This window comes from Pipistrellus hanaki, assembly GCF_964339955.1.
Source record: "Pipistrellus hanaki genome assembly, chromosome: 16".
In the NCBI taxonomy this organism is placed as follows: domain Eukaryota; kingdom Metazoa; phylum Chordata; class Mammalia; order Chiroptera; family Vespertilionidae; genus Pipistrellus; species Pipistrellus hanaki.
The window spans coordinates 3,208,155-3,218,386 of NC_140518.1; the positions used below are offsets into that span (position 1 = coordinate 3,208,155).

General features: G+C 56.5%; 2 protein-coding genes across 19 annotated transcripts in view; one reads left to right on the forward strand and one right to left on the reverse strand.

Moving 5' to 3' along the window:
• TMEM104 (transmembrane protein 104) overlaps window positions 1-5,338 on the reverse strand; it is a 35,321-nt gene extending 29,983 nt beyond the window's left edge. For all 3 annotated transcript variants that reach the window (XM_084863985.1, XM_084863984.1, XM_084863983.1), the window contains exons 1-2: window positions 5,222-5,338; window positions 4,498-4,616 (exon numbers count right to left, since the gene is read on the reverse strand). In XM_084863985.1, the coding sequence (XP_084720111.1) occupies window positions 4,498-4,542 (45 nt within the window). In that variant the 5' untranslated portion in view covers window positions 4,543-4,616; window positions 5,222-5,338. The remainder of the gene's footprint in view (window positions 1-4,497; window positions 4,617-5,221) is intronic.
• An 83-nt stretch (window positions 5,339-5,421) lies between these two features.
• NAT9 (N-acetyltransferase 9) lies at window positions 5,422-9,125 on the forward strand. 16 transcript variants are annotated; one of them, XM_084864002.1, is made up of 8 exons: window positions 5,422-5,527; window positions 6,038-6,123; window positions 6,892-7,001; window positions 7,438-7,581; window positions 8,142-8,201; window positions 8,412-8,506; window positions 8,607-8,981; window positions 9,032-9,125. In XM_084864002.1, the coding sequence occupies exons 2-7, from the start codon at window positions 6,047-6,049 to the stop codon at window positions 8,727-8,729; spliced, it is 609 nt and encodes a 202-aa protein (XP_084720128.1). In that variant the 5' UTR covers window positions 5,422-5,527; window positions 6,038-6,046; the 3' UTR covers window positions 8,730-8,981; window positions 9,032-9,125. The 16 variants fall into 16 exon arrangements, with proteins under 16 accessions (XP_084720128.1, XP_084720127.1, XP_084720126.1 ...); XM_084864001.1 differs by having other exon boundaries at window positions 5,423-5,533; XM_084864000.1 differs by having other exon boundaries at window positions 5,428-5,575; window positions 8,607-8,991.
• The last annotated feature ends 1,107 nt before the right edge of the window (window positions 9,126-10,232 follow it).

Here is a 10,232-nt window from a genome sequence, read left to right on the forward strand (position 1 = left end):
GGGAAGTTTTCTGTCACTATTTCTTTCAGTATGTTTTCAATATCTTGCTCTCTCTCATCTTCTGGGACCCCCATGATTCTGATGTTGGATCGTTTGAAGTTGTCCCAGAGGTTTCTTACATTATCTTCAATTTTCTGGATTCTCTTGCCTTCTAGCTTCTGCAGAGGAGTGTCTTCTGGCTCTTTATGTTCCAAATCTTTGACTTGATTCTTGCGATCTTCTATTCTGTTTTTAGGACTCTGTAGAATATTTTTTATTTCAGACAATGTATTCTTTATTTCTTGTTGATCCCTTAGCATTTCTTGTTGATCCCTTTTCATATCCTCATAGGTCTCATTTATTTTATCGGCCTTTTCTAGGAGTCTCTTGAAAAACCCTATAAGTGTGGTTTTGAACTCTATATCCAGTCGCTTTTTGTCCTCCATTTCTTTCGTTTGTGATCTATTTGGTTTAGGCATTTTCGCAGGCAGCTTTCCTGATGGGGGCGGAGTTTCAGGGTGGAGCCTACAGCCTTGGCTTCCGTCAGCCCCGCCCTATGCGACTCCTGAGACTCAGGGTCCTTCAGTACTTGTTGCAAGCGCCTCTGAGAGAAAGGTGCCCTCGATTTTCGCCTGCTACCAAACAGTGTAAGCTCTCCCGCAATGGGTCCGAAACTGGGGTTCAGTTCAGTTGGAAGTGGAGTTGGAGGTGGCGTTCAGAGCAGTCTGGAGCCTGTCTCCTTCCCGCCAGGGCAGCCCTACGGCACAGCCGGCCGGCCCTTCTCTGCGCGCTGTGTGTGCGCCTCTGGGACCTCCTTTCGCCGCCTTACAGCCCAGCTCCCTCTGGATGAGCCTGGGTCCCCGGGGTCTGGCCTAGAACGGGGGTTCAGAGCAGTTGGGGGCCCAGCACAGTCCGAGTGTTTATCTCCTTCCCGTTAGGGAACGCCAGCCAGGCACTCGGCCTCCCTCCTCTCCGGCTCCGTACTCTCCGCGCGCGCCGCGTGTCTCCGTACCTTGGGCTTTTACAGCTCCTCCGCGCTTCCTTCTGGTTTTCTCCTTGCTTCTCGTTGTAGAATTTCCAGTCAGTTGACTTTCCTGTAGTTCTGGGTAATGTCCATTTTATATTTTAGTTGTATTTTATTGAAATTGTTGCGTGCGGCTGCGGCTAGGTGCCTACCCGAGCAGCCATCTTGGATTCTCTCCTGTTTTTTTGTTTTTTAAAGTTGAGATAGGCCGAAACCGGTTTGGCTCAGTGGATAGAGCGTAGGTCTGCGGACTGGGGGGGTCCCGGGTTCGATTCCGGTCAGGGGCATGTACATGGGTTGCGGGCACATCCCCAATTGGGGGGAGGGGGTGTGCGGGAGGCAGCTGATCGATGTTTCTCTCTCATCGATGTTTCTTTTCTTTTTTTTTTTTTTTTTAATATATATTTTATTGATTTTGTACAGAGAGGAAGGGAGAAAGATAGAGAGTTAGAAACATCGATGAGAGAGAGTCATCCATCAGCTGCCTCTTGCACACCCCCTACTGGGGATGTGCCCGCAACCAAGGTACGTGCCCTTGACCGGAATCGAACCCGGGTCCCTTCAGTCCCCAAGCCGACGCTCTATCCATTGAGCCAAACCGGTTTTGGCTCTCTCATCGATGTTTCTAACTATCTGTCCCTCTAGCCTTCCTCTCTGTGAAAAATCAATAAAATATGTTTAAAAAAAAAAAAAAAAGTTGAGATAGAATTCACATGCCAGGAAATCCATTCCTTTAAAACACAGTTCAGTGGTTTTCAGTGTATTCCTGAGTTTGTGCAGCCAGCATCACCCTCCAATCCCACCTCATCACCCCAAAAAGGAGCCTGCGCCCACCTGCAGCCACGCCCCTTTCCTGCTAGTCCCTGGCCACCAACCCCGGGGCAATCACAGGGCACTGACGGCAGGGTTTACACTCCACTCCAGCTCCGTTAGTTACAACACTCCCCACGCCTCAGGCGGCACACAGCCTCAGGACAGGAACCCTCATCCATGGATCCCAGAAAACAAGTTTGGCTCGCCATCCACAGCGCCTGACTGATCCCCACACACCCTGTGTGGCACCCGCTGGGGGCCCTGGCCCGGGGGGGGGGGGGGGATTTCGAGACCCCGAGGGTGGGGCCGGTGAGAAACAGAGGGAGTTCCCAGAGCCGGCTTTGCACAGTTACTCTGAGTCCGTGACACCCTCCTTTCCCCCTTTGCCGGCGACTTCAGTGTGGGAGGCTGGTGCATCCCAGTGCGGGAACGAGCCCTCGGCTAGCTCAGTTCCGCTCATTCTCTGGTCTGCTCAGCCCCTTCCCAGAGCCTCCTCTGGGCCTGGCTCTGGGCTGGGAGCGGGGCGTGCAGGAGGCAGCCACTGGGTGTATGTTTCTCTCTCATCGACGTTTCCATCTATCCCTCTCCCTTCCTCTTTCTCTAAAATCAATAAAAACATCTTTTTTTTTTTAAAGCAGAACCCACCGAGGCCTCGGGGTTCACTGCCCACACGCTGACGTGTGAAATTTCAGCGGGAGACACAAGAAAAGTGAGCTATCAGGCTTTCCTTCCTCAAACTGTCGCAGAAATGACTCAGCTCTAACTCCCCGATGTCCGAGCAGCAGCAGGGACCCCGGTGACTGGTGCGGACACTTCCCTGCCGGAGCCGAAAGGAGGCCGTGTGCTGGGACACGGCTCAGTTCAGTCCACGTTCAAGAAAGACTGCCCCGGCACGGTGCCGAGGCGAAGAAGGCTCCCTCCGTGCCGCACACGGAGGCCGCACACGGAGGCCGCACACGGAGGCCGCACACGGAGGGCACAGGCCAGTGGGAGGACCTGCTCTGGAGGCTTCTCCAGCTGTTCTCAGAGGTCCCTCCTCGTCCATCACACCACAGCTGGAGAGGCTGGGACGCTAACGGGAACAGAGCACTCTGTTCTCTAGAAAGAGAACTCTTATTAAAAAAATATATTATTGATTATTGCTTTGATTAGGGCGTCATCAACTTCAACTGGACGACCAGAGCGTCTTTCATCTTTGAGTGAAAAATCACCAGAACGAAATTTGGCAAACCAATTTTGACACTGCCGTTCTTTTAAGGCTTCGTCACCATAAACAGCACATAACTTTTTATGAGCTTGCGATGCGTTTTTCCCTTTGCGGAAATAAAAAAGCAAAATATGACGAAAATGTTCCTTTTGATTTTCCATTTTTCAACGAACGCCAAACAAAAACTACAAAACAGATCAAAAAACTTTTTTTACTGATTAACAGCTGAATAGCCAACTATCAAATAACAAAATGTGTTTTACATTTGTACTACGTCTGCAAACCTAAAAATTCAACTGAAGCCATATATGTGTGAAAACCGCAATTACTTAGTTGCCGACCCAATATATATATATTTTTATTGACTTCAGAGAGGCAGGGAGAGGGAAAGAGATAGAAACATCAATGATGAGAATCATTGATCAGCTGCCTCCTGCACGCCCCCTACTGGGGTCAAGCCCACAACCAAGGCAATTGCCTTTTACTAGACTCAAACCCAGGACCTTTCAGTCTGCAGGCTGATGCTCTACCCACTGAGCCAAACCTGCTAGGGAAAGAGGACTGTTGCTACTTTCCCTGGATACCTGGTAGCAAGGTGAGTCAATCCTTTGATTATTCCCACCCTCCAGCTACTTATTCAGGCAAGAGCACGCCATGATGTAAACCTGACCAATTACACAAAGAAGATAGACTGAGTGTGTGTGTGTGTGTGTGTGTGTGTGTGTGTGTGTGTTGGGGGGGCGGTTTAGGGGGCTAACACAAATCCAAGACGGAGAAATCAATCATTCTAGTTGTTCTAATTACGGACTCCACCAACTGCAGCTGGAAGCGTCCGCGTGCTTTCTCTGCCTCTTACGCCATCCAAGACTATAAAAGTTGTGCAACTCAAAAATTCAGCTGAAAACCCAAGAAGTTTCAAACCGCTGAGCTGAGCAAAACCCAGCCAGCAGCTGTCCATCACTGTCCATTTGAAGAACAGACAGCACAGTGCGCAGGGGGGAGTGGCCCCGAGGTCAAGATGAAGAGTTGGCAAGTCAATGTAGTTTTCCTGACCACTCTCTGATCCACATCTAAAACGTGAACAAACCTGCCCTAGCTGGTTTGGCTCAATGGACAGAGTGGCAGCGAGTCCTGGGTTCAATTCTGATCAAGGGTACATGCCTGGATCGGGGGCTTGATCCCCAGGAGGGGGCATGCAGGAGACAGCTGATCAATGATCCTCTCTCATCATTGATGTTTCTATTTCTCCCTCTCCCTTCCTCTCTGAAATCAATGAAAATTTATATTTTTAAACAGGTGAACAGATCTGAGTCTCATTAACCCTGAGCCACACAGGCTGCTGCTGAATGGAGGTCCCCCACCCGCTCTCCCCAGGGTCTAGGCACGCGCCAGGCCAGGCCACAGCGAGCAGAGCGCTTCTCAGAAGCCGGGGGCAACTCATGTGGGCAAAACGGGTTCGGAAAGGAACACTCACGTAGGGGGAATAGAGCTCCCCGGTCTCCGTGATTTCACCCGCCATTTCCAAAAGCGAGGAAGGGAGGGCCGGCGGGGCGGGGCTTTCCTCTCGGCGGGGGCGGCGGCAGCTGCGGCTCCCTACGGCGAAGAGCAACGTCAGCTTTCGGACGGACCTCGCCGGAGGCGGCGGCGGGTCTGCAGACCCCCCGGAACTCAAGGTCTCCACGCCGGTCACAAGGCAGCCGGGTATCCCGGGAGGACTCCCACCTGGCTGGTGTTTCCTGGCCGTGCAGGCAGGGACGTATCCCATGCCGCTCGGACCCCAAGTCATAGAAGAGGCCTTGGAAGCCACCAGCCTCACCCGCCCCCAGCGCCCCCAGCGCCCCCAGCCACACCGGGACGCTCGCTCCCCATTGAATGCAGGGACAGCGGGCTCACTACCGCACCGGGCAGCCCCATCACTGTCTGCCTCCTCCGCCTCGGACGAGGGGCTGGTGGCGTCCCCAGGCCGCCCTCCAACCCAACGCCTCGCCTCAAAGCCTCTCCTTTGGAATGGGGCCTCCACTTCCTGCACCCCTGACCTGCTTTCTGCCCTCCCTGCCGTAGGGCTCCCCACACTAAAGCCTCCCCTCTTCTCAGGAGCCCCCGTTCCGAGCCTCTCCCCGACTTCTTCCTCCCTCCCTCCAGAGAGAACCCGGAATCTCTGTCGCCCCGGCCCACCCACGTCGCGCGCGGCCCCTTACCTGCGGCGTGGCGCGCTCCGGGCCGCCGCGGCCGCCGCCTCCAGTCCCCGGGCAGCTGCCGGCGCCAGCTGTCCCGCACCCGCGCCCACAGCGCCCTCAGCGCGCATGCGCCGGCGCCAGCGCCCACCTGGCCGGCGCGCGCTGATTGGGCGCCTCGTGGGGGCGGGACCGGAATTGGGCCTCGGCGGCTGCCGTCTGCGTGGCGGAAGTGGGCGTGGCGTGCGCCCGGCGGCCGGGCCGGGAAGCGGGGCGAGGGGGAAGAGGTGGCTCCCACGTTCTTCCAGGGACGCTTTCGTGGCGGGGGAAGTGGGCGTGAGCTTGGCCGCCCCGGGACGCCGGTGGCTGGGGTACGGGGTGAGGGTTCCGGAGAGTATCCTGTAGCTCCGCCCCTAGAGGAGGGGGCTGAGAACCGGAGTTCGCCCACCCTGAAGTGGCCTGGTGACGGGGCTTGGGAAGTGGGAGACGGAGGGCCGGAGGCCAGGACGGTGATTGGAAATAGGTTGAAGGGCCCGGCTGGAAATTGATCCTGGGGCGGGGTCTCAGGACTGGGCGAGTGATGGGAGCTTTGGGTTGGAGGCCTCGAAGTTCTGGGAGGTGGGGCGAAAGGAACCCGCAGGAATGGCAGCTCCGTCTGGGCTCTTTAAGATGCCAATCAAGGATTGTTTCGCTATCTTTAGCCGGCCGGCTGCTTTCTTTCAAAGGGTTTAGAGCCCCTGTTCTCTACAGTCTTTCCAAGGAAAGGACATCTCGGCCCCTGGAGGCGGCGTTCAGTGAGTTGAGAGCCTGGGCTGAAGTCTTTGCCCTTCCCACCCTCAGGCTGCCACCATGAGGTTAAATCAGAACGTCTCGCTCCTGGGGAAGAAGGTGGTGCTGGTTCCCTACACCGCAGAGCATGTGCCCAGGTAACCGCTCCACCCGCCATGGGTGCAAGGCAGCTCTCCAAGGTGCAGCCCCAATGTCAGAGGCTCTCCTCTGAGGAGAAGCATTGGTGTGCGAGGTAATTATGTGCAGGAAAAAGTGAACAGTGAAGCAAACTTCCCTTTTGCCCTCTCAGCAAGGAATTAGTTAATGCACACTAAATGTAAGAACAAAATTGTCTTTCTCGCCTGATTGTGAAGTAGTGACATTCCTTTGGTGCCAGTGGAGATTCTGTTCTTGGAGACTTTTAAGTTAGCTTGTCATACACTGAGCTGATGAGGTGGTTTGATGTCTCCTGTTTTAAAAGGCGGGGGACTGAGTTGCAGGGTGGGGCTATTTGGAAGGCAGTTGGGTAAGTCTGGTAGACTGGAAGGGTGTGGTGGAGGGGTGTATTCTCTACTTGTAGCTTTCCTTTTGGGGATTCCCTTTGCCCCGCCTTTGTGGAGATCTGTCCAGCCTTCTTTGCAGTGGTCAGCTTGCCATATTCTTCCCATCAGGAATTCGAGGAATTTTTGGCTTTATAGCACTCCCCACACTGACCCCCGAGACAGGATGGGAAACTGGACAGATAGAACTGACCCCTCCTGCTGCTCTCTTGTCGGTCTAGCCTGCCTCTAGGTCTTGGGGCTTCTCTGAGCCCTTGAGTTAGCTGATGGGGTTCTCTTTTCTACCCTCTTTCTTCATCTCACAGTGTCAGACCCCGTGTTCCTGAATCAGTCCTGCCTGCTGAGGCCACCCCTCTGCCCCTGCAGGTACCACGAGTGGATGAAATCAGAGGAGCTGCAGCGTTTGACAGCCTCCGAGCCGCTGACCCTGGAGCAGGAGTATGCGATGCAGCGCAGCTGGCGGGAAGATGCGGACAGTGAGAAGCCAGACCCTGGGCTGGGCTGGCAGCGGGAGGGCCCCTCCCATTCTTTCCCAGCTGTAGCCCTGCTGAGGCACAGAGACCTGGGAAAAGCCTGATGCCGCTGAAGCTGGTCCCTGTGGCGGACACCCTGGGCCAGGCCTGGGAGGATTTAGAGGAAGTATTTTGGGCTGTGGTTGTAATTGAGGGCCTGGCCCGCACATCCTTTGCTGGAAGCCCGGTGTGATTATTGCTCTTCTCGGAGTCCCCTGCTGTCTGAAAATACACTTTCTGTTTGGAGAAGGCCACCATTTCCTGCGAGAGGCAGATTTAGGGCTTTTTAATTAGCTGCCGGAAGCTCTGGCCCCCCTTTCTCCTGCCAGACTCGGCGACGCTGGTAGCTGGCTCTCTGGCCTCACGGGGCGGGCCCATGACCCTGTGCCTCCCTCCTCAGAGTGCACCTTCATCGTGCTGGATGCAGCCAAGTGGCAGGCCCAGCCAGGCAGCACCGAAGAGAGCTGCATGGCGGGAGATGTGAACCTCTTCCTCACGGATCTCGGGGACCCCACTTTGGGGGAGATTGAGGTCATGATCGCAGGTTCGTTTCCTCCCTCTGGGCCTTGGGTCTGCTGAACCTTAAGGCAGCCGAGGCTGCCTAGGGGCCTCCAGGGCTCAGTGGGAGGCTCTGGCATTGGGGAGCCCGGCACCTGGCTGGGGCGGACTGTTAGCCTATGGGTCACTGTTCCTGTCTTATGCGTAGATGTGAACCCAACCTTTGGACTTAGAACTTCACTCTGCCCTGTTTTGGGGGTGGTCTAGGGGATCCTCTAAAATAGTTGATCTTCCCTGGAGCATCTCCCCAGGCTGTGGGAGGAGCTCCCCCGTTTCTGTGTCCTTCTTGGTCCTCAGCCTTCTCCTAAGAGGCTGTGCGACTCCTCATAAGGCAGCACGTTGAGGTTAAAGGGTCAGCTTTTGGGGTCAGGTTGCTGGGTGTCTCCACTCTGAGACCTTGGGCAAGTCATTTGCCTTCCGCGTGCCTCTGTCCCTCATCTGCAGAATGGGAATAATGTTCACGGACTTGGCAGGATTGTGATGATTAAATGAGATCCCCTGTGTTGTGCCTGGCACATGGTGTCCATGATTGTCGTTTTCTCCTAGAGCCGAGCTGCAGGGGCAAGGGCTTCGGCACCGAGGCCGCGCTCATGATGATGTCCTATGGTAAGGAGGCCAGGGCAGACCGCGGGGAGGTGGCCAGGCCCCAGGCAGGGCTGGCGCATGTTGGGAGTCAGCCTTCTTCAGGTCTGAGGTGCAGGGGGGGATGGGGAAGACGGTGACGGGCGCCTGCCCTGCACACTGGGACAGGTGGGGCGGAGGGTGTTGGAGGGACCTTCATCCCGCAGCTTGTCCCTTTCTGATCTCCTCTGGGAGGAGTGACCAAGCTAGGTCTGACCAAGTTTGAGGCTAAAATTGGGCAAGGAAATGAACCGAGCATCCGGATGTTCCAGAAGCTTCACTTTGAGCAGGTAAGGATGAGGCTGGCTGGAGGTGAAGCCTGGGTCTGGGTAGTGGGGCCGCTGGTGCTAGAACTTGTGGCTGTAGCTTAGATCTCTCTGGCTGTCCTAGGTGGCTGTGAGCAGCGTCTTCCAGGAGGTGACACTCAGGCTGATGATGAGTGAGCCGGAGCGGCAGTGGCTTCTGGAGCAGACCAGCCACGTGGAAGAGCAGCCCTATAGAGATGGGTCCTAGGAGCCGGCTGAGAACCCTGCACCAGGAAGTGAACGGACTGGCCGGCCCTCTCCGGGCTGGGGATCTCTCAGGGCCCTTCAGACTCGGGGCAGGACTTGCCTTGACCTCCACCCTCAGACTGGCAATGGGCCTGAGCGACTCCAGGGAGCCCCTCCTCCCGGCCAAACCTGCACTTAAGACTCTGAGAACCTGGGGTGGACGGCATGAGTCCACAGGAAGCGGCGCGGCAGAGCAGAGCTGGAGATAACGGGTGTGTGTGTGTGTGGGGGGGGGGGGGGCGGGGGAGGGGGCGGCGCGGGGAGCCTGGTGAACAGGCCGGACTTCCCTTTTCCTGGAAGGCCAGCGGTGCCACTCTGGGCCACGGCCCTGGCCTGAGTAAAGTGCACTGCACAGCCAGCTTTCCGTGCCTCACTGCCCGCAGCCTGTCAGGCCACCTGCAGCATCTGTCCCGTCCAGCGTGGGAGCGACGGGGCAGCTCAGCCCTGTCATCCTGTGCAAGCAGGCTGGGTGTGGCCCTGAGAGGTTAGGAAACCAATGAGGGTGGCCCTGTAGGAGGCCTAGAAAATGGGTGAGAACCCTTGCTCCCCTTCTCTTTGGAGCCAGTTTTGAGTAAATTAGTTCTGGGTACAGCTCCTTGTGGCTGGAGGGCACCCCTCTGCTGAGTTTGAGGCCTGAAGGCACCTGTGTCCTGCCTGCCTCAGTCCCTCCACCTTCGGGAGCCGCTGCACCTGCCAACGCCACAAGGGGGCGCCAGAGGTACCGGTTCGGGATGGCATGGCTGCTGGGCAACCTGTGCTTAACAGAGCTGGGCCAGGTGTGGTCACCTCAGAGCAAGGGGGACACCCATTGACTTCTGAGCCCAGGCCCTCCCTGTCATAATCTGCAGCGGTGTCAAGGAAAGAGCCAGGTTTCAAAGCACAGTCGTGAAAGAGGCTCAGGAGGGCACCTGGGGCATTTTCAAGGGTAGGAGCCCCAAGCGGGTTCAGGCAGCTTGCCTAAGGCCTGGGCTTTGACGGCAGAGTCTGAACTAATGCTGAGGCCTCTTGGTTCTGTTCTCTCGATCCTGTAAAAATAGAACCTAAAACACACCTGAAACCAAGATAGAAACTCCACTTGCCAGGGCCCCCTTTATACCAGGCCTCCAGCCCCACATCACTGGTTCTGTCAGCCACCTGTCCCTGGGGTTCCCCACCCAGTAGGTGACCTAGCGGGGCAGTCCTCTGGGTCTCCACCAGGGGTCAAAGCGCAGAGGCAAGGGTGGGGGCAGGCCAGACCAGCTGAGCAGGGAAAGGATTTTGGCCATAAGCCCAAACAAGAGGACAAGTGGCCAGTGACCGGCTCTTCTCTCCACAGGCCCCCTACCGGGTTCAGTCTCCCGTTCTCAGTCCCAGGAGCCTGGCTTCGGAGGCTTCCTGGTTGGGTGGAGAGTTGCCTGAGGCCAACTCCCTTCTCTCTGAGCGCCTGCCCTGGGAGCTCCTGGCCCGGCAGCCAGCTCTCTGGCCA

Bases quoted from the DNA above. Each gene is read 5' to 3' on its own strand.
- NAT9 (XM_084864002.1), top strand. From the start codon at position 6,047: ATGAGGTTAAATCAGAACGTCTCGCTCCTGGGGAAGAAGGTGGTGCTG. The intron at 6,124-6,891 runs GTAACCGCTCCA...CTGCCCCTGCAG, and splicing joins ACCGCAGAGCATGTGCCCAG to GTACCACGAGTGGATGAAAT. The intron at 8,507-8,606 runs GTAAGGATGAGG...TGGCTGTCCTAG, and splicing joins AGAAGCTTCACTTTGAGCAG to GTGGCTGTGAGCAGCGTCTT.